The sequence below is a fragment of the Mustela erminea genome, chromosome 18 (assembly GCF_009829155.1).
Source record: "Mustela erminea isolate mMusErm1 chromosome 18, mMusErm1.Pri, whole genome shotgun sequence".
Lineage (NCBI taxonomy): Eukaryota > Metazoa > Chordata > Mammalia > Carnivora > Mustelidae > Mustela > Mustela erminea.
Window position 1 is genome coordinate 8,714,420 of NC_045631.1, and position 23,332 is coordinate 8,737,751.

Consider the following 23,332-nt stretch of genomic DNA (forward strand, 5'->3'; position numbering starts at 1 on the left):
AGCAACCCTCAGTTTCTTTTTGAGATTAAGAGTCTCTTATGGATTGTCTCCCTCCCGATCCTAACTTGTTTCATTCTTTCCTTCCCTACCCCCTAAACCCCCGACCCTGCCTCTCAAATTCCTCATATCAGAGAGATCATATGATAATTGTCTTTCTCTGACTGACTTACTTCGCTCAGCATAATACCCTCTAGTTCCATCCGCGTTGTCACAAATGCAGAGAATTCATTTCTTTTGATGGCTGCATAGTATTCCATTGTATATATAAACCACATCTTCTTTATCCACTCATCTGTTGATGGACATCTAGGTTCTTTCCATAGTTTGGCTATTGTGGACATTGCTGCTATAAACATTCAGGTTCACGTGCCCCTTCTGATCACTACATTTGTATCTTTAGGGTAAATATCCAGTATTTAGGCAGGACAGTAAATACCCAGTATTTAGTGTGATTGCTGGGTCATAGGGTAAAAACTGTTTTTTCTTAAAAGGTAACCTGCTGAATTAGCCTTCCAAATATATCCTAAAGATTAGATGAGAAGAAGAGATGAACCATACACATAAAAAATAACCAATAATGATAGATCGGACAACTGGCCAAGTAGAGAGAGATCTAGATAGACAGAAGACAAATACGTAGATAGATTGAGATATGCTTCCTCTTTTATTTTCCTCCATGTTCTCCCTTCTGAGGCCAGCAACTCAAGAGAGCAGATCTCTCAACAAATCATGGCAGTTGCTAGGTTATTAAAAGAAATGCCAAACAGCAAAGACAGTAATACACACCAAGCCACATAGACTCAAATCTTCTTCCACCAGTTCCTCCAGAACTTTCTTACCAGTTCTGTTATTCCCAGTTGTCCAGGCTGGCTGGTTACTTCCCTTAGATATGCATCAAAACCTCCAGCTCTGGACCGCGTTATCAAATTGGACCCCAAGGCACATCTCACCTAGTCAACCTTCAGCTTTCAACTCAAGAAAGAATCTTATAATATAGTTATCCAGAATAGCAGGCAAGCCCATCCGAATTTCTTTAATCTTTGGAACATTTTACGTAATTTATTTTGCAAGAGATCCACATGTTTAATTCCATTTTTCACTGGCAAGTGTTGATATAAGTTCTCATTCTCAGAAGCTCGGGAGTTACTCAGGGTGCTGGCAGAGGGAAGGAGAGGCTAGACAGGAGAAAGAACAGATTCTTCAAATCAAGAGTCCTAGAGCGCCAAGAAGAAGAGAACCTGCTTCAAGATGGCCTCCACTGGGGACCCTCACTGACCCATCAACTCGGAACATCTACCATTTCATGCATCACTCCCCAGAAACAAGCAGGAGGAGGAAGGATTCAAGTGCCTCACAAGGAGTTGGAGGCATGAAAGTAAAAGTAAAATCTTGCCCCATGGGAACTAAAACTGCATCACGGGATTTCCCTATGACCCAAGTAGGTAGTATCAGTGTGATGATCCACAATGCTCACCATTTACAGCTACATCAGGGACATGCATGCTGCTCCCTCCATCTGGAATGCTGTCTCCTCCTCTACTTTGCAAAGTTCTACCCAAGTTTCCAAACTCGTGCTAGCTTCTCACCTCTGGGAGGCCTTCTCTGATTCCACCAGGCAAAGCTCACCACTCCGTCTTTGGACCTCCACTAACGTACCATTCATACTTATCTCATTGTAATATTGTTGGCTCTTCACGTCTGTATACTCTAGTGGTTCAACGGCTTCTTGAGGATAGCAACTGTGTTTTAGTTACTGCTCTATCCAAGACATAAAGTGTTGACAATGTGCCAGCCCCACTTCCTGTTCTGCATTATTGAGCAATTATTTTTTAGAAACCCCATAGTTAATTAAAATAGTGCAGTTATATTGCACGACACTCTTAGTAAATTGAAAAGCATTACTTTTAATTAAGGCATTTTTAAGAGCAGCTTCCAGTTTAAACAAAATTGAGAAGGGTGGTAAAGAGATTTCCCATATAGTGCCTGCCCCCCCATCTGCATCCCCCCAGCAGGGTGGTACATTTGCTACCATTGATGAGCCTGCACTGACACATCAGCAGCAGACAAAGTCCATCATTTATCTTAGGGCTCACTCCTGGTATTGTATATTCTATGGGTTGGGACAAATGTATGACATATTTCTGTCATTATAATATTATCCAGATTGCTTCTCAGCCTTTTGGCTAAGATCAAGCATAATATTATCCAGAATGTTTTCCTTGCCTTACAAATCCATTATGCTCCACACAGTTATCTCCCTTCCCCATCCCCTGTCAACCACTGATTTTTTTATTGTTTCCATAGTTTTACTTTTTCCATAATATCATAAAGTTGGAATCACACAGTATGCAGCTTTTTCAGATTATTTCACTCATAATTAATACGCATTGATGGTCGCTACATGTCTTTTCCTGGCTTGATAGCTCGTTCCTTTTTAATGCTAATAATATTCCATTGTCTGGATGCACCACAATTTATCTATTCATCTACTGAAGGACATCTTGGTTGCTTCCAAGTTTTGGTAATAATAAATAAAGCTGTTAGAAACATCTGTGTGCAGCTCTTGTGTGGACACAGGTTTCAGTTCATCTGGATCAATACCAAGGAATACAATTGCTGGGTCAAATAGTAAGAGTGTGTTCCATTTTCTAAGAAACCACCAAACGGTCTTCCAAAGTGGCTGTACCATTTTGCACTCCCAACAGCAATACATGAGCGTTCCTCTTGCTCTATATTCTCACCAACATTTGGTGTCATCAGTCTTCCAGAGTTTGGCCTTCCAATAGGTCTGCAGTGATAGGTATCCCATTGTTTGAATTTGCAGTTCCCCTGATGACCCATAATGTGGAGATCAAAAGCATTGCACTTTCATTGTGAACATCAAAGACATCACAGCAAGTTTGGAAACTTGTCATTTCTACATTTTACTCTTCTAGGAACCCTGCAGTGGTCTGTGGCTCTCTTGACCTCCAACAGCTCCCGTGCATACATCAAAGTCCTACAGAAAAAGCATTCGGGAAATGACTGCTGATAAATTCCTACTTTGTTGCCAAATTCCTTTAAGATGGATAAATGCCAGAAGATGGTGGCTTTTCTGTAGGAGACAAAACTTGATATCTTTCCATTTCCTTTCCCACCCTAGATTATAGGATGGTGTGTACCTATAATAATTCTATAAGGCATGTTTCTGCCTCCTGACCCGGTCCAACAGCGGTCTCGTCCTAGCATATTCCTTCCCTGGCCACTGGTCCCCTGGAAGCCCCAGGGAGAAAGTATTTCTGTTCCAGGTGCTTCCTACTAACCTAGCAGCCTTAGGAATGTTCCTTTCCTTCTCAGAGGGCACAATCTCTTCATTATAAAAGAAAGATTGCAGTAATACCTGCCCTCTTCATTTTGCAAGGATGCTCTGAGTCTGAAACTAAGGCATAGATTTGGAAATGTTCATAAACTGTTCAAGGACCGTGCAAATGTAAAAGTTTTGCTCTCAGCTCCTTCTTCGCGAGTGGATTAGCCAGGTTTGGTATGGAGAATAGTTCCATTTACATGCAGAAAACATCTGACATAGAATTTACTCTCTATCATATGGAGCAAGAGCTGAATATTGCACACGGTGATAGGCAAGCCTAATCTTATTATGTAGCAGGGCAACCTTTTGTTAATCTAATGTTTCTTTTGAAAAATGAAAAGAGAAATCCTTCATGTTATTTGAAGTTTCAAATAAATAAATACCAGAAATTAAATATCACGATTCCAGTATGACCCCCTACCCACCCTCTCTGGCTGAAAGCCACTCTTGGGGTTATGAGCTCTTTCCAAATTGGGGGTTTATAATAATAGCTAAAATTTATTAAAAGCTTATTATGTGCCAGGCCCTGATATAAACATTTTACAAAGGCTAACTCAGCAACTAACAACAACTTTATAAGGCCTGTGCTCCATTTTATAGAGGAGGAGACTGAGGCACAGAAAGGGTAGACAGTTTGCTTCCAGACACGCAACTAGAGACTATCAGGGCTAGATTTTGAGTCGCTAAATTCTGATAGGTTTAACCAACGCCTTAACACAGTACCGATCATTTGATCAAGTTCAGTGTGGTTTTCATTCAACAATGGATTAATCTTTCAGAGCATATGTAGATCGAAGTTCTGAAATAGGAAGCCGACCCCAGGCACTGGATAAGGCAGCAAGTCCCCGTAGAATACCCACTCTGGGGGCATTGCTTCTCAGACGCCCCCTGCTGGTACCCACTCTAAACCCCATAGAGTCCTGTGTTGCCTCTAAACAATCCCATGAAACTGTGTGGGTTTGGGGTTTTTTTGTTGGTTTTTTTTTTTTTTCAGTCTTCTTAGATGGGAAACTGAATCCAATGGGCTTGATCCTGAACAATACAGCTGTGAAGCAGCAAGACTGAGACCCATACCCAGCTGTCCCACTGTCTTTCCTGCCTTAGTTTGCCCACATCCCGGAGAGCACCTTTGAGATTCCCGGGGCCATCCATGCACTTGTTCAACCCTCCGTGAGAAGACACTCTGAACTCTGATTTCTTGGGACAGAGCAGAGGTCATTTCCATTTTCCTGACAGCCCAGCCTGAAAGCTTTAAAGACTTTTCCAAAAAAAAAAAAAATTCAAAGCACCCTATGTGTGACACGTCTGATGTAGTACATTTAATTATTGAAATTTTTTCTTCACAATGGAGCTTAAAGCTGCTAAACATAGAAGGATAGAGGCTCTTGTGGTATATACTGGTTCAAGGTGCAGAAAGTGCTGCAGATATATTACAGTTACAACAGCAGCCAAAAACTACAACTAAAAATCAGACTCATTGCCGGACCTTTTGGTAGAGGGAATAAGTGACCTAAAATCCTGAGGAAGCCTGGGGAGAGGTGCCAGGCACGTGGGCACAGTCTGCAAGTGTAACATGAAAATAAGACCTTTCTCCGCCTTGTGTGCTCACTAAAATGTGGACCAGGGCCTTAGGGTATGGGGCCAGCTTCCCAGAATGGAGACTCCCCTAACCCCACCAGAATGTAAGCTCCTTAGCATCCAAGTCCGTGTTTCTCTTGTTTACTTTTGCATCCTTGGCACCTAGAACAGTGCCTGACATGAAAGAAAGTCTTGCTATTCTGCTGTGGGCTTGCCTAAGAAACCAACCTAAGAGAGAAATGTACCCATCATGCATTGGTTCAGCCCCTGGTGCATCTGCTACAAAGGAGATCCAATCTGTGACATCAACTCTTCCATGCTGGGGTAGCCCCCAACTCCAGCTACTGCCCCTCTCTTCCCAGATCTCAAGCTGCTGGCCCTGGTGACCAGCAGTCTCAGAGGGAGACTTTAGTAGCATTCAGGGAAATAAGGAGAATCCCTTTGGGGGGGGGGTGTGAAAATACAAGTTAGGTTAGATGTCATTCTGTTGTTTTTTTCTTGGGATTAACACATGAGAAAGAAAACATAGGCACTCCAAAACATTCTGTACCATAAGCATGATTGATTGATGATAGACACATAGATACATAGATACGAAGATAGATAGATAGATAGATGATAGAATTACATAAAATTCATATAAATATACATATATGCATGTTTCTATGTCTCTGTGTGTATATACATGCATTTATCAAGAAATATACAATGCTGCCTTCTTCCCCCCAAATCCAGTTTGTTGTTTGGTTGTTTTGTCTCCAGCCTCCTTCCTCCCAACTACACCAAAAAATTACATGAAAATAAATGGAAATATCTGTTCTTTATTTGGATGGCTTCCTGCAAAATACAGGATTTGCTTTATGGAACTGAAACATGGAACTGTCTCAGCTATAAGAGATGTGGTATGGGCTGAACTGTCCTCCAGAGAAAGAAGAAATGTTGGAACCCCTAAGCCCCAGTACCTGTGTATGTGAACTGAAAGTACATAGAGGCGATCGTGGGGTTCCCAAATGCTATGCAGGACAGGACTTCAGTAGGGAAACAGGCGGCTGGATCTCCAAACCCCAGGAAGGGGAAAATAAACAACCTCATCCACACTGAAAACCCTAATGCCTGAGGATGTGACATTCTCTCACAGACACATGGAAATTTCATTACAAATGGACATGTAAAACCCCCTATTACAATGGTCCTTTTATGAAGCTAAAACTGGATGTCTCTTAAATGCTGTTTTTCTGTTCCTTCAGAGAACTTCTCACCAGGCTGGCCCAGTGTAAAGAAAACGGTGCTTCTTCTAAGGGGGGGGTGGAATGAACATGAAGTCACCCTATTTTGCAATCAGTATTCTTCAACAGCCAAATGTGTTTAAATCCAAAACGCTCCCTCCCTGAATGAGATCACGGATGGAGTGAGTACTTGCAGCTTTCGGTAAGCCTTCTGAAAAAGCAGGATTTGAAAATAACAGATTCAACACATGTAGCTCCCTCTGAAATTCTGAATCAACCACACAGGTCCCTGTTCCCTGAGTGAAGGGCACAGTCTCTATGTTTGCCTTAAGCCAAAGGCAAAGATGCCGACCCAGGATGAAAGCTTGAGTGGATATTCACCATCTTCAAAATCACCAGTGATGTTCTGATGTCTTGTTCACGTATTTATTCATTCATCAACAAATACTATTTGAGCACTGTGGTCCAGCATGAGAAACAATGATCAGCAAAAACAGGCTCTGCTCGACCCTCAGGGAGTGTAGGTATGGTTTGTGCAGCCTACTAACTGGCATTAATCAATCACAAATAAACATACAATTTCACATTGCTTGGAGCACCAAGGTGGAGAGCTAATCCAAGGTTAGAGAAGAATTCTCAGAACAAGTGATAATCCAACTAAAATTGACAGTGTTGAGTAGAAGCCATACAGTAAAGAGAAAAGAGAAGGAATCATTCCAGGGGAAGGGATAGAATGATTGGTCATGAAATGGAGTGACCCTCAACAAGGTGGCGGGGGGGAGCGTGCAGTGGGAAATGAGCATGAAAGAGTTGCCAGGGACTGACACTGGAAAGAAGCCACATGAAGAAGCTTTGTCTTCATCCTAAGAGGAATAGGAAGGTATCAAGGTTTGAAGCAGGGGCTGACACTCTCAGCTTTGTGTTTTGAATCTTGGTAGATACAACGCAAAGAAGGTTGGAAGGGTCAAGATGGTAGCAGGTAGATCATGAAAGAGGCTGCTAAAGTAGTCCCTGTGACGGCTGATGACCTGGGATGCTGGTGGAGATGAAGGCAGGAAATTCAGAACTGCTCAGGAGGTCAAAGCAGGGCATCTTACTGGTTCATGACAGGCAGAATCAAGTGTGAGATGGCATCAAGGTCAACTCCTGGGTCCCTGGCATAACTAGATGCTCAATGAAACCAATAAGACAGGGCATGCTGGGAAAATAGCAGGTTTTAAGGAGCAGTTAGCTTGTGAGAGTTGATGCTGTTGTTTTAATTAATGGACTTTTTGCAGCAATGTTAGTTTTATAGAAAAGCCAAGAAGGAAGTACAGCAAGCTCCAATAGAATCCCTTTCCCACAGTTTCCCAGTATTAACACCATGCACGAGTGATATTTGTTGCAATTGATGGACCAATACTGAAACATTATTATTAACTAAGATCTATCATTATTATTACCTTAGTCTGCATTAGGACTCACTGTTGGAGATGTATGTATTTCTAGGGGCTTTGACAAATGTGTAATGTCATGTATTCACCACTTGCAGTGCCGTACCGAATAGTTCTACTGCCCTAAAGGTATCCTGGGTTTCAACTACTCATCCTCCTTCTCTCCTTCTGAACCCCTGCCAAACCCTGATCCCTTTAATCTCTCCATAGTTTTGCCTTTTCTGGAATATAATATAACTGGAATCATGCCAATCAAGCTAGTCTTCTCAAACTAGCTTCTTTCACTTAGCAGTGTGTGTGTGGAAGTTTCCTACATGTCTTTCTGTTCAATTTTTTTTTTTATCACTGAATAACATTCCTTTGTCTCGAGCAAGTCAGATCTCAGGGTTTAATCCAGTTTCTGGGGTTAGATATGTGTTTAATCAATATTTGTTGAGTAAATGAATTAAATGACTAATAAGCTATGTGGTGGCATTTATATAAAAAGCCACATGAAAAATTCATTATTTGATTCAAAATATATTTCGTGATTTACAATTATGTGCCAGGGACTGTAGTTGTTGCTGTGAACAAAACAGACTAAGATTACTGCTCCTTGGACCTTATATACTGGGAAGAGGAAATAATGAATAAAATTCAAACATAACAAGTAAATTACATTGGATACTAAAAGGATTGCCAAGGTGTGGGAGAAAAGAAAATGTGAAGCGAGGTGAGCAAAGTGTCCAGTTTGTGATGTTAAATTGAAGGCTGTGGCATGCTTCTTTGGTCAGTGATATTTAAACAAAGATTGAAGGGCAGGAGGTAATAGCCATGTGGATAGCAGGGGGAAGAGCAACCCAAAGAGAGGGAACAGCCAGTGCAAAGGCCCTGAGGTAGGGAAGTTCCTGGAAAGTTTGAAAAAGCAAAGAGGCCACGCGGGTGGAACAGAGAGAGAACAAGGGAGAAAGGAGTAAGATATGAGGCCCTAGGTGACAGGAGGGAAGACCCCATAAGGCCCTTTCTTCTTTTTTTTTTTTCTGAAGATTTTACTTATTTATTTGTTTTTTTTTTAATTTTTTATTTCTTTTCAGCGTAATAGTATTCATTGTTTTTGCACCACACCCAATGCTCCATGCAATCCGTGCCCTCTCCAATACCCACCACCTGGTTCCCCCAACCTCCCACCCCCCCGCCCCTTCAAAACCCTCAGATTGTTTTTCAGAGTCCATAGTCTCTCATGGTTCACCTCCCCTTCCAATTTCCCTCAACTCCCTTCTCCTCCCCATGTAGAAGAATGAAACTCGACCATTTTCTTACACTGTACACAAAGATAAACTCAAAATGGATAAAAGACCTCAATGTGAGACAGGAATCCATCAGAATCCTAGAGGAGAACATAGGCAGTAACCTCTTCGATATCAGGCACCGCAACTTCTTCCAAGATATGTCTCCAAAGGCAAAGGAAACAAAAGCGAAAATGAACTTTTGGGACTTCATCAAAATCAAAAACTTCTGCCCAGCAAAGGAAACAGTCAACAAAACAAAGAAGCAGCCTACGGAATGGGAGAAGATATTTGCAAATGACAGCACAGACAAGAGGTTGATATCCAGGATCTATAAAGAACTCCTCAAACTCAACACACACAAAACAGACAATTATATAAAAAAAAAATGGGCAGAATATATGGACAGACATTTCTCCAATGAAGACATACAAATGGCTATCAGACACATGAAAAAATGTTCATCATCACTAGCCACGAGGGAGATTCAAATTAAAACCACATTGAGATACCACCTTACACCAGTTAGAATGGCCAAAATTAGCAAGACAGGAAACATGTGTTGGAGAGGATGTGGAGAAAGGGGAACCCTCTTACACTGTTGGTGGGAATGCAAGTTGGTGCAGCCACTTTGGAAAACAGTGTGGAGATTCCTCAAGAAATTAAAAATAGAGCTTCCCAATGACCCTGCAATTGCACTACTGGGTATTTACCCCAAAGATACAGATGTAGTGAAAAGAAGGGCCATCTGTACCCCAATGTTTATAGCAGCAGTGGCCACGGTCGCCAAACTGTGGAAAGAACCAAGATGCCCTTCAACGGACGAATGGATAAGGAAGATGTGGTCCATATACACTATGGAGTATTATGCCTCCATCAGAAAGGATGAATACCCAACTTTTGTAGCAACATGGACAGGACTGGAAGAGATTATGCTGAGTGAAATAAGTCAAGCAGACAGAGTCAATTACCATAAGGCCCTTTCAACTCAGGTGCGGACTTGGACTTTTCTTGAATGGAATAGGGAACTGTTGCAACATGACCTACCTTGCATTTTGAAAGAATCCCTCTAGTCTCTTGAGAAGGCTGGAAAGAACAAGATTTATCCAATGACTGTAGTGATTCAAGCAAACTGTGACAGCAGCATCATTCTAGATACATTCTGGAGATGGAATCAACAGGTTTTCCTGTTGACAGATTGGCCATGGTGAGCAAAAGACAGAAAAAAATGGAAGATGACTTCAAGGTTTTTGACCTAAGCACCTAGAAGTATGGACTTATAATCAGCTGAAATACAGAAGGATGTGGGACGCCTGGGTAGATCAGTTGGTTAAGTATCCGACTCTTGATCTCAGCTCAAGTCTTGATCTCAGGGTCTTGAGTTGAAACTCCATGTTGCATAGAAGGATGCAAAGGGTACGGTCCAGGGTGACATAGATCCTGAGTTCAGTGTGAGAGGTGTTGAGTTGGGGATGCCCACTAGAGAGCAAATGAACAGAAATGTCAAGTAAGCAGCTGGAAGGGCCTGGGCTGGAGATATAGTTGGGAGTCTCTTAGTAAACAAAAGACACTCAAATTCACGATTCTAAGCAAGATCACCTAGCAAGTGTAGATGGAGAAGAGACACTGGATGTAGCCCAGAGGTTCTCCAACCACCACCCTTTACTACCTCTTCTGTTATACCCAGGTCCAAAACCATCATCGGCATTTCAGCTGCCCCCAGCCAGCCTCCCAGGTCCCACTCCTGCCCACCTTCAGCTTGTTCTCCACACGGTGACGAAGGTGGTCCCAGTGAAGTCAGGCCCTTACTCCTCTGCTCAAAAACACTGCCATGGAGAACAACCAAGATAACCATCATTGGACAAATGGATAAACAAAATGTGGCGTATTGATGCAATGGAAGATTTTTCAGAAATAAAAAAGACCCAAGTGTGGATACGTGCTATCACACGGAACCTTGAACATAGTGCAAGTGAAAGAAAGCCCATCACCACAGATCCCATATTCTATATCCCTTGGGTATAATGTGGCCAGAATAGACAAACCCACAAGGACAGAAAGTGGACTGCTGGTTGCCGAGGTTTGGAGGGAGGGAGGAATCGGCAGTGAAGGGGTTTCAGAAATCACATAGTGGTGATGGTTGCATAACTCTGAATGCACTAAAAACCATTGAATGGTAAATTTTAAATGGGTGATTGTATGGGACATAAATTATAGCTTCCATGACCATTTAGAAACCCTGCCACGGCTGCCTATCTCATGCAGACAGAAGCCTAGTTGTTCAAGGCCCCCCGATCCAGCCCAACGGTCTACTTTCTGATCTCTACACCTCTCACCCTGCCCTTGAACCTCCTGCCCCAGCCTTCTTGCTGTTCCTCGTATATACACACACAAGTTCTTTGCACCTGCTACCCCTTCTTCCTCCGCTCATCTGCATATTTTACCGCCCCACCCCACACAAGTCCCCATTCAGACATCACCTTGTCAGCTTGCCACCAGAGCCTTCCTTGGCACCTTCCTGTGGTGGCAGGGAACTCCACTCCACTCCCTTTACCATTGATCTTGCTTCCTTTTTGTTCACTTTCCTTATCATTGAGCCCCCTATGTCCTTACCCATTTTTTTACTGCCTGTGTCCCAGCTGGAAAGTGAGTTTCCATGAGGGTAAGGATTAGCATTGGTTTTGTTCACGGCTGAATGCACGGGACTTAGAACAGAGCCTGGTATCCAGAAGGCAGTCAAGAAGCCAATATATCTGCCGTGAAGAAATGATGATCTCTGTGTGCTGCCTTCAGATTTCTTTTCTGGGGTGTTTTTCTCCCTGCAAGTTTTCTACAATAGATAAGCATTACTTACATAGTCAGGGCAGGAGGTTGGGAAGGAAGTGGGGGGGGTGGAATAAGGAAACAAAAAATCCTTTTTTTTTCCTTAATAAGGAAAAAAAAATCCTGCCACTGCTTTCTACTGCTCACAGGATGAAATCCTAAAGTCCTTAGCAGATCCTGGCTCTTCTAAATGCTAAACTCCCCATCTCCTCTTTGCCCTAAGCCAGAATGAGTCCTTTGTGGCTCTGGTTCCCCAAAATGAAAACAAATGTTTTCTGAAAAAAAGAGAATGTTTCCTGTGCTTAAAAATGGTTAAGCAGGTTGTGGCTTGTTTGATTTTGTGTTGTTTAGCTAAGGGCCTTCAATATCCTTCTGAACATAGAACTCTAACGAGGCCATAGAGTAGCAAGACTTCGTGACACAGATGACCTACCAGCCCCTTTTCCGGTGGCTCGTCTCTAAGGACTCAGTTCTCTGGAACAAGTATTAGGAACACCGCCCTAGTCAAACAGGACTCATGGCAACCCTGAAAGCATCCCATGCTCTCTCCAGATGACGCTGCTAGAATCTTCAACCCATCTCTAGCAGCAGAGACCCTACTGCTGCTTCAGAACCCAGTGGCACAACGCCCTACCTATGAAGTCTCCCCCTATCTCCTGCTCTAAGTTAAAGTCTCACTGCCCTGTGTTTCAATAGAATTTTGTTTAGACGATGAAAGCGCGTGTCATAGTCCTTGCTTGAGCTCCAAGCAACTGTTCAAGTGTCCATCTCCAACACCAAGACCGTGAGCCCCTGGAGGGCAGCAGGGCCACCTCCCCCGCCTGGGATTCCCAAGGACCCAGGATGACACTGGGCTCTGCGAGTGTCTGCACTCCTAGAACTGAGTTTCTAGAGGCAGGTAGACCTCCCTCGGGGTGAGCAGAGCTGCAGGAAGCAAGCTGGAACACTGCATGTCCATCCTTTAACCCGCCCTCCTGGTTTCTGGTAACTCAGAGGTGAGTGTCCCAAAGATCTTTTTCTTAGCTGTTGTCATTCTTTGTCTTTGGCATTTCTTTAAAAAGCCTGGGTGTTGGGCCTAGTTTTATTGAGATATAATTGATGCATAACATCGTATTCATTTTAGGTGTACAACATAATGATTGAACATTATGTTGTGGAATGATCACAACAAACCTTGGTAACACCCACCACCTCACATAGTTAAAATTTTTTTTTCTTTTGATGAGGACTTTTAAGATCTACTCTCTTAGCAGCTTTTGAATATACAATACACTGTTGGTAGCTATAGTCACCATACTGTCATGACAGCCCCAGAACTTCATTATTATATAACTGGAACTTTGTACCCTTGACCCCCTTTACCCCCTTCTCCAATTCCCCACCCCCCAGCCTCTGGCAACTGCCAATCTGTATTCATTAGTTCATTTTTTTTTTTTCGTATCCCACATAGGAGATCATTCAGTATTTATCTATGTCTGCCTTATTTCACTTAGCATCATGTCCTAAATGTCCTATAGTGTTGTCACAAGTGGCAGGATTCCTTTCTTTTCCTGGCTGAATAATAGTCCGTTCTTTTTCAGGCTGAATAATATTCCATATAACAGAAATATGTGTGTGTGTGTGTGTGTATGGAGATATATATATATATATATATATATCTCAAAACTTCTTTATCCATTCATCCATTGATGGACACTTAGGCTGTTTCCATATCTTGGTTATTGTAAACAATGCTGCAATGAACATGGGCGTGCAGATCTCTTTCTGAGTTAGTGTTTATTTCCTTCAGGTATATACCCTGTGGGATATACCTGTGGGATTGCTGGATCGTATGGTAGTTTCATTTTTTACTTTTTGAGGAACCTCCACACTGGTTTCCATAGTGGCTGTACCAGCTTACATTCCAACCTACAGTGCACAAGGAATCTTTTTTCCCCACATCCTCGCCAACACTCATCTCTTGTTCTTTTTGATAATAGCCATCCTTAGAGGTATGAGGTGATCTCTCATGGTGGTTTTGATTTGCATTTCCCTGATGATTTGCATTTCCTGTGCCTGTTGTCCATTCATATAAGAGGGTTATTTTTAAATCAGAGGATCTGGATTCTGGAATTAACCTGGTCTGGCTAGGATCATGTCACTGAACTGGGAGTCGGGAAGCTTCTGTTTATGTCTGAACATCTCTAATATTGTAAGGGTTTGTGTCAGTCTTTTGACTCTTCTGAGACTCTATTTCTTCAGTTCCAAAATGAAAGGGTCTCGGAGATCCTTACCAGCTCTAAGACTAAAGATCAAATTAAAAGGAATGGCCATCAGGGTATGTATTTGCTGAGAACTTTAAAACCGTCTAATGACCATATAGTAGTGTCTCATGTAGTAAAGCTCCATGGTCTCCACCACCATCAGCAAGAGGAGCGACAAGTTTGTCATCCCCCTTTCTAGCCCTTTCAAGATGGTCTTTGAGGACATGTGCATCTTCTAGCTGGGTATCCCATTGGTGATCAGGTTGGAGAGAGCTTGACTGTGACTCACACCCACCCTACATGGCATCCCTGTGTTCAAACCCTATCCAGAAAACCCATTCATAAGGCCAACTTAAAGCATGTGGTCTTCATGTGCCACCAACCAGGACACTCTCTCCATCCAGGCATCTTGTCCCGATTTAGTTTGGAAAAAATCATTGCTAGAATGATGTCTCTGCTTCTCCTGTAATCAAAAAGCTCATGGGAACAATGAGTCGATTCTTCCTGGACTTTCAGGAGCCTCTGGGCAGAAGGAGGAGGACAGGGAATGGCAACAGACAGAAATCCTAGAGAGACAATCACAGAGCATTTGTCATAGAGCCTTTCCTAAGACCCTCCCTATAGAGCAGTGAAGGAGATTGATCTGGTTGGGGGGAGGGAGTGGCTCTGGATGGGTGACATCTCCAGCGAGGGAAAGCACAGATGTCTGTGCTGGCTGAGATAAGAGGCTTCTCAGGAAGTCTGAGTCACCTTGGGCTGACTCTCAAAGCCTAGAGACCTCACAGCCTCGCAGCCTGGAGGCAGAGCCAACACTTCCTCCCAGCCTGGGGGGCCCTGGGAGTCAGCATTTCCTGTTGGTGTCCTTTGACCTGGGCGGCCACCACCCCTGGGATGTTTCCGGCCACCCTCACCATGGACTGCGTGAGCCTGGTGTTAACGGGTCTTTGTCTCTCTGCTCATCTTGCATTCGTTTCCTCTGGAATGTTCCGAGCCCCTCGTATCACCCTGTGCCCGGAATCTGAACATTCCAGGGTGGGTGAGGCTTCAAGTTACTCATTCCTCCATGTGATTTCCCAACGGAGGATCCAGAGTCCTGAATTCTGGTCCAGGCCTACAAACTACTGACCGTCAGGGTCAAGGCCACTCTCTGAACCTTGATTTCCTCATATTCCTAATTGGGGGAGAGGAGTGAGATGGAACAGTTTGGGGGAAACAGACTTTGAGGACTGGAATGATACTAGGACCTTTATACTTCCTGCGAGGATTTGCTGGCTGATGCCTGCCGTTCCATCATCATTTGGAAAAGAAATACTTTAAGCTGTTATCATTCCCATATTCTTTAGTGTAAGCAAAGGATCCAAGGAGATTTCTGATGAAAGCAGACCCAACAGTAAAGTACACAAAGACATTGGTTCCCTCCGGGGGACGGAGGAAGCCCCAGGAAGACTAGGGAAGGGAAGAGGCACAGAGAGATCTCAGTTCACATGTTTCTTAGGATGTGGCCTCAACGAAGGGACTTTTGGAGATTTTGACATCCAGAAACATGAGTTAGAGCAGAACAGTCGTTGGAAGCCAGTGAAGGCACCCTTGGTTTTCTACCCTTGATCTTGCAAGACCATGACTTCAGAGTCTTACCAAAATTTCAAAAGCCAGGAGTGTTGTCTGGCGTCTCCAGTTAACAGCTTACGACACTGGGCAAGCCAACCCCCTGAGTCTCAGTTTCCTCAGCTGTCAAATGGGGATGACAGAAGGATGATGGGGAATAAAGGAGACCATACATGCCATGTCTGGCAATTGTTTAATTGGGTTTTCCTAAGATTTTATTTATTTATTTAATTTAGAGAGAAACCGGGGAAGGGGCAGAGGGAGAGGGGGAGAGAATCCCAAGCAGGCTCTGCACTGAGTGTGGAGCCCAAAGCGGGGCTCAGTCTCACAACCCTGAGATCATGACCTGAGCCGAAATCCCATGTCAGACACTTAACCAATGGAGCCACCCAGGCACCCCACCGTGTCTGACAACTGTAAGCCTGCAATAAATGGTAGCATCAAAAAAGAACAATAACAGTAATAACAACGCCACCCAGATGTCCCAACAGCTCCTCCTCCCAGAACCACTACTAAACCATCCTCCTAACCAATGCTCTATACACCCTTCTAAAAGATGTTTCAAACATCCCATTCCAGAAGAATACAAAACTGTTCTTAAATGAACCTAACCTCAACTTTTCACACACCTGTTTCCTCAGATTCACCTGTGGTAAAGAGGGGAAACCATCAGGCATGATCCTGCCCCCTCTGTAGGGGTCATCTTGGGGGTCATTCAGAGGAACAACAGAGTTGGAGCCCCCGACAAATGGACTCTCAACTTCCAAGAGAGAAATGGGTGTGGCAATGTGATCAGAAATGGGTGTGGCAACGTGATCAGACCACAAAGTGGATGAAGGGAAGCCCTCTCTGGGAGGGAGCAGACCACCCCCACCCAAGCCTGCTTCTGGCTTAGAAGCGAATCAGCTGGAAGAAGGACAGCAGCTGACTGGGGTGGACAGCCTGTGCCCTCCCAGGCACCAGAGAGCAGGCCATGGGGTCCGGGGACTGCCGCTGGGTGGCTGCCACAGACAATGCTGGGGGCCGGCTTCCGCTGCTGAGCTGTCTGCCTGAGAGCACCAGTCTTTGTCAAAAGAATGGATTTGTGCAGCTCAGACCCCACAGGGCTTGGGCATTGTGGACCTGTCTGTCTGCATTTCAACGCCGGGCTTCACCCTCCGCTGAAAGGGATCCTCTGGTCACACAGGCATCCAGAGCGGAAGCTGCAGCAATATGCAGCCTCGCCCTCTCATGCCAAGAGTTTTTTACGGGTCAGGCCAGAGCCCTGCACTGGAGACAGTGGAGAAATCCATAGGAATCAGAAGACCAGCCCCTGTCTGCAGACAGCTTGCTGTCTAGCCTGGAGAAGGAACTCACAGCAACTAAAGTAACAAGGATAAGGCACTGTCTCTCCTGAGCTCTGCCATTCTCGTACCTGGTAACTTTACACTCGCTCAGCATTTCCTAAAATGGGCATTGAAAACCAGAGATCCCCCTGCAGGCCAGCCTCTAAGAACCAGAAGACGGTCAAGCTACTGGTGCTATCCGGGGAAAATGTAATGGGACTGATCATTCACTACCTCCCACACATTTAAAAGGTAGAATGAAGGGTATGTTCCTACTCGTCGTTACAACCCAAGTGGCTAAACCCAAAGTCTGTGTATAAGTTACACAGACGGCCTTAGGTTCTTCGTTTGGCTAATTTTCATTTGATAAGGTGTGGTTCAGCTCGGCTAACGTCTTCTCGTTATTTGCAGGTTTTTTTCTTTTTCTTTTTTTTTTTTTAAAGACTTTTAAGACTAAATAAATTATTTATTTGACACAGAGAGAGATCACAAGTAAGGCAGAGAGGCAGGCAGAGAGAGAGGGGGGAAGCAGATCCCTGCCGAGCAGAGAGCCCGATGTGGGGCTTGATCCCAGGACCCTGAGATCATGCTGAACAGAAGGCAGAGGCTTAACCACCGAGCCACTCAGGCACCCCTATTTGCAGGTTACTTCTTTTTTTTTTGAGCCTTTCATAGTTTTATTTATTTTTTTTTTATTTATTTTCAGCATAGCAGTATTCATTATTTTTTCACCACACCCAGTGCTCCATGTAATCCATGCCCTCTCTAATACCCACCACCTGGTACTCCAACCTACCACCCCCCCGCAGGTTACTTCTTATAAGGTGTGTGTCTCTTTGTTCATTGTTGTTGTTGTCCCTACTGTCTCACACCATAGCCCCAAGGCACAAAAACAGATCAAGTGTTTAAAAGAAATTCACTGTCGGGCACCTGGGTGGCTCAGTGCGTTAAGCCGCTGCCTTTGGCTCAGGTCATGATCTCGGGGTCCTGGGTCGAGTCCGCATTGGGCTCTCTGCTCAGCAGGGAGCCTGCTTCTCTCTCTCTCTCTCTGTCTTTCTCTGCCTGCCTCTCTGTCTACTTGTGATCTCTCTCTGTCAAATAAATAAATCTTTTTAAAAAATAAAAAAAAATAAAAAGAAATAAAAGAAATTCACTGTGGCATAAAGGAATAAAAACGATGATGGAAGGAGTAACATAGAGCATAGTCAGAATGGCGTGATGGAAACACAGACGACATCACGAAAGAACATCATAATCACTAACAGCAAGCATGGCCTCCATGGGAATACGGACTGAGAACGGAGTAGGACTGTGACTAGGAAATCTGCAAATTCATTCATCTCCTATACGTTGCCAGAAAAAGAAACCCATGAACAGGAATTATGGCAATTTGTGTCTTAAAATCGAATTTCACTGGAACACTGACGGATCCACCCAAATCTCTAGGGGAAGTGTCAGTTAAGAAACTATTAAATCACTCACAGATCAATCAACTGAATTTTGTAAAGCAAGTGCAAAATCATATTTTCCAAAGGGGAAAAAAAAAAAAGATTTTGTCACTAAAGATGAAGAAGAAACCAAGACGTCGAGGCATCGTTCTAAATTATACTTGAGCAGCAAAAACAGTTCGCACTATTTCCAGGATCCCGGTGGGGGTGGGGAAGGACTTATGGATAATGACAGATGTTGGGCTTAGAATGAAATTGCACACTCTTATTTTAATATATTAGTAAATTCCTTTATCAGATGATACTGCTGGACACCATACTATCAGTGCATAGGAGCAACTGACATTTTCACTTGTAATTTGTCTAAACAAGTAGTTCTCAACTGGGGCCAGTTTTGCCCCCCTCCCTCCCACACACACACACACATACACACACACACACACACACACACACACACACACACACACATCAAGGGAACATTTGGAAATATCTACAAATATTTTTGGTTGTTATGGCTGGAAGGCGGGGGTGCTACGAGTGTCTGTGTGTAGACGCCAAAGATGCTGTCCGACACCTCACAAAGCAAAGACAGTCCCCCACAACAAAGAACTATCTGGCCCAGAATGTCAGTAGGGCTGAAGTTGAGAAACTCTGGTGTAAACCACTAATGTGCAGAATATGAGTCAGCTATAGGGACAGAAAGAGAGAAAAAGGGAGGGGAAGGAAGGGCCATAAAGACTGTAAAGACTTTTTGTTCTGTCTTTTCTTGAAAATCCATGCTTTGGAAGGAGATACGTGGTTAAGGATTATTTTTGATTCATAGTGTTCTCGAAGGATCTCGGTGTCCATATGATGAGGAATTGGACGTCCGCACACCATCCTACTTGATTGGCAGACTAGGCCAACAGGTCTCCTCCATCATGACTCAGTGTTGAAGTAAATCACAAAAACTGTGCATATGGTCAACTTGTGGTCACTGAAAGTTCATCTTTTAAGCTTTTCTTGTGAGGAGATGAGCCCGAGTTCGAGATTCTCCTTGTCCACCCTGCAAATCACAGGCACTCGGAAAGAACTCCTTTCTTGAGGATTGGAAAGGAGTGTTTAAGTTAAAACTTGATCGAGGATGGATTTTCAGGGCAAAAGCTACATCCCCCTTGGAGCAAATAGGGTTTAGAAGCGGGCTTGCTGCCTGCCTTGGTCCCAGATGGCCAGGACAAGAAGGAGGCTCTCTCCTGTGGGATTTCCAAACCCATCTGGGGGCTCTCTTACTCCCCACCACCCCATGCTGTGGAGTTAATCTTGTGGAAGAGGGCAGGGGGCCATCTTCTCTCTCACCTCTCTCCTCCATACCAAAGAGAGTTTCTAGTCTCCCCTTCGGTGAGAGTACTTCCATTCCCCAGTGGGAGAGTGGCCGCCAGGAGGGTTGAGTTATCACTCCTGCATGGGGTGTCCAGACAGCTGAGCTCCTCATAGAGTCCTATAAACCCCGGGGGTCAGGGAAGCAGCCATATGCCTCCACGGGAGCAGACAGGGGACTGAGGACCAGCAGCCCGAGGTGTGAGGGCCAGGACACCAAAGCACAAGTCAAGGTACTGCATGACTTGCAACTGGATAGGGATGAAGATAGGACGTCAGTGGGTACCGGTGCAGATTTCAACATCCCTAGGACTGACGCCTTTCCCCACCGCCCCCCTGCCCATGTTAGATAATGGATGATGGCACTCAGACTCCTTTCCAGAAAGACAAAGGAAGTGGGAAAACCATAGATTTGAACTTCAGAAAGAAAGAAAGAAACCCAAAAAATTCCTGACGTGACTGAGTGTACACTGACTCAGAAAGGTTGTGTTGTCTATGTTCAGGTACAATGGAACCTCCATTTCCAGAACTTAACTAGTATAATGGTTACAACACACGGAGCTCTCTTGCTTGCAAAGCTAAGGACAAAGATTGAAAATGGGAGTTCCCCTAAGCCCCCGAGCTTGGTGGAAATGTAGAAGGAAGGTGTAGATTTCTTTCCTGTGGGGTGTGGAGAAGAAGGTTCAAGAGAGGGAATACTTGCCCTTGAGGCACTGGCCATGCCCAACAGTTAAAAACCTAAACCTGGGGACAGCTGCTCTTGCCTTGGCTCTCCTCTCAACCACCACATGACCACATGCTCCACGCCCTGGGCTAGGAGTGCTCTGGCCCCGGAGACAATTGGAAAGCACTGAGAAAAAACATCTGTAATTTAGAACATTTCCTTGGAACAAATTATTTGGGCGTTGGGGTCTTCAGAAACGCTAGGATTTCCTTTACAGGAACCAGGAACTGGAAAAGAGTCATTCCACGGAGCCTGTGGGTTCCTCTCAACAGTCAAAAACAAGCAGTCTCCAAACCCATCCTGGAAGTGCCATCCACACGTAAATCCCCAGAAAGCAGCAGAGCTCCTTCCCTCTGGGTGAGCAGGAAGGGACAGGCGTAAAGATACAATCACAATATTTCCAAAGCCATCCTTTAAAGCTTACTCCAAAATTAAGCACACGCCCACATAGAACAACAGAGTACAATGCTCATCAAATGTGAGAGCCGAGATGTGCTTCCAAAATTATCCAGTCTGGCGACCTCATTCTGCAAATAAGAGCTCAGAGACCCAGAGACGACATGCCCTAATCTTTGTGACCAAGTGAGCTATTGGGAATAACACAGGGAATAAAACACCCATCCTCTAATTCCTAGTGCAGAACTGCTTTTTCTTCTTTGCTAACTCTTTTTCAAAATAAAGCCCATGTCAAATTTGTTTTTTGTTGTTTTGGTTTTTTGCAGGGTTTCTTGTTTATGTTTTTGTTTTTGTTTTTGTTTTTTCAGCACTGACCTCTTCCAGGATGACAGACAGCAGGACAAGGAAAGAAACACACAACAGTTTGATCTGGAAGGTGCCAGAAGGGGCAAAGGGATCCAGTCTGGTGGGCACTGGCCCCAAATGAGAAAGAGGCCTAGTCCTGATAGGCTAAAGCACTGGTTTTTAAATGTTTTTGATCAGCTATCATTTAAAAGTTTGAGCAAATGACTTTACTGGATGGGTTAAGCCTCTGCCTTCAGCTCAGGTCATGGTCTCAGGGTCCTGGGATCAAGCCCCTCATCGGGCTCTCTGCTCATCGGGGAGCCTGCTTCCCCCTCTCTCTCTGCCTGCCTCTCTGCCTACTTGTGATCTCTATCTCTCTCTCTCTCTTTCTCTGTGTCAAATAAATAAATAATTCTTTAAAAAAAAGATTGAGCTTCAAATTATAGAAAGATATACTGTACCAATATATTATATATATTAAGCAGGTGCACCAAAAGATAGAAAATATATATATATATATATATATATATATATATATATATATATTCTATATATATTAAGCAAATATGCCAAAAGATAGAAAAAATTTTAGGTTAATATTTCTAAACAATAAGTTTGAATGTAGGTTGACTTAGTAAAGTCTGACATTATAACAGATAGCCCACAATTTCACTGGCTTGGCACAAAGATTGGTCCTTGCTCATGTCATGGTCCTGCAATGCGTGGTCAAGGGAGCTCTGCTCCTTGGGTTCACCCGAGAATTCAGGATCCTTCCATCTCGGGCCTCTTCTTGTCACTGAAGCCCAAGTTCATCTGCCCCATGGCTCAAAGGGCCAATACTCTAGAGACAAGTTTCGACTGGAAGGAATGTGAGTGTGATTCAGGTAGCTGGCCACCTGGGGAGAAGGAAGACTCTTGTCCAAAGGCCAACTCCAAGGCTTCTGCCTGGCCCAGAGATTTTTTTAAAGGGCTTTCATCAGTTAAGGGAGGGCAGTGATGACATTTCTTGAGTCCATGCAGAGTCGATGATGTGAGCTACAGAATTATCTCGGTGCTCAAGGGTGTGCAAGAAGTTCTAGTTTCTCGGTGCCCAGAGAGAGGGTTGTGAGAAGGTCTGGTTCCTTGGCACCCAGGAGTTTGTGCAAAGCACAGCAAATTCTTCAGATACATAAAGGGAGGTCACTAAAGTCATTTGTATGACCTTAAAAAAGAAAAACATTTAGGTAAAAGATTGCTAGGCTAATCGGAAAGCTAAGGGGGTTTCAAACAGACTTGCTGCCCTTGGTGACTTGAGGACATTCTGGTCCTTCATTCCCCAAGGCCAGTGGTCTGCAAACCTCAAAGAAAGTTAGTTAGTTCTTACCTTTCAAGGGCTTTAAGTCAGCAAGCAAGAAGTGTGTTACCTTGAAGCAAGTTAACCCTTAAGACCAGCTGGAGCTACTATATTCCCTCCTCTGAGGCCCTGAGATTCTCTTCATTCTTCTACCAGCGGAGGGGGAGAGAAAGGGAGTCTTGAAGACTACTCAGTGAGGTGGAGGCTGGGGGTAAGAACAAGATCCGGAAGGAGGAGCATTATGGTGGCAAAGCTGTCCTCATTCCATGGGTCCAAATGAAGTCACATGGTTCCAGCTAACCACAAGGGGAGCTGGGAAATGTAGTCTAGTTCATGCCAGGGAGGAGAAGGCAATGGGGTTTGGTGAACACACAGCAAACTCTGACATCGAAGTTCAAGTCTCCCCACCCCCCATTATGCCCAAAGAGTGGCTGGTCACCCTGAGAGGTACATGTGTCCCCACTTCCTCATCAATCTAGAGATGTGGGTGAAGACTGACCCAGTCACCTCCCTTCCCTCTCCCACAGAGCAGGACCCCCAGAGGAGAGCCAGATTAGGGTAACATACGAAAACGTAAATAATATCTAGCAGTACTGAGCACCAACCGATGACCCAAAGAGGTTGGTGCTATTATTACCCCCATTTTTCCTATTAAAAAAAAAAAAAAACTCAGAGAGATTAAATAACCTGCCCCCAAATCACACAGCAGCAGGGATGGGACTTGACCTCACAAACTGGTTCCAGAGCCCGGGGGAAAATGGAAGAACAAGCCCTCCAGGTGGGGAGAGGGCAGGGGAGGTGCAGGCTGGGGCTGGCGTGAGGTGGGTGGTGCAGGGAGAGGAGGCAGCCAAGATGGGACTGCGGCCAGATGGTGGGCACCAAAGAG

The 23,332-nt window shown here is 44.3% G+C and overlaps 1 protein-coding gene across 5 annotated transcripts in view; it reads right to left on the reverse strand.

The window, feature by feature from the left end:
• The window catches only part of CDRT4 (CMT1A duplicated region transcript 4), a 64,133-nt gene extending 41,347 nt beyond the window's left edge, over positions 1 to 22,786 (reverse strand). The window contains exon 1 of one of the 5 annotated variants that reach the window (XM_032321546.1): positions 22,477 to 22,786. Coding sequence is in view for 1 of the 5 variants with exons in the window: in XM_032321549.1 (XP_032177440.1) it covers positions 1,475 to 1,502 (28 nt within the window). In the remaining 4 variants the exon portion in view is untranslated. The other 4 variants (XM_032321548.1, XM_032321550.1, XM_032321549.1 and 1 more) reach the window with 4 other exon arrangements.
• Between the last annotated feature and the right edge of the window lie 546 nt (positions 22,787 to 23,332).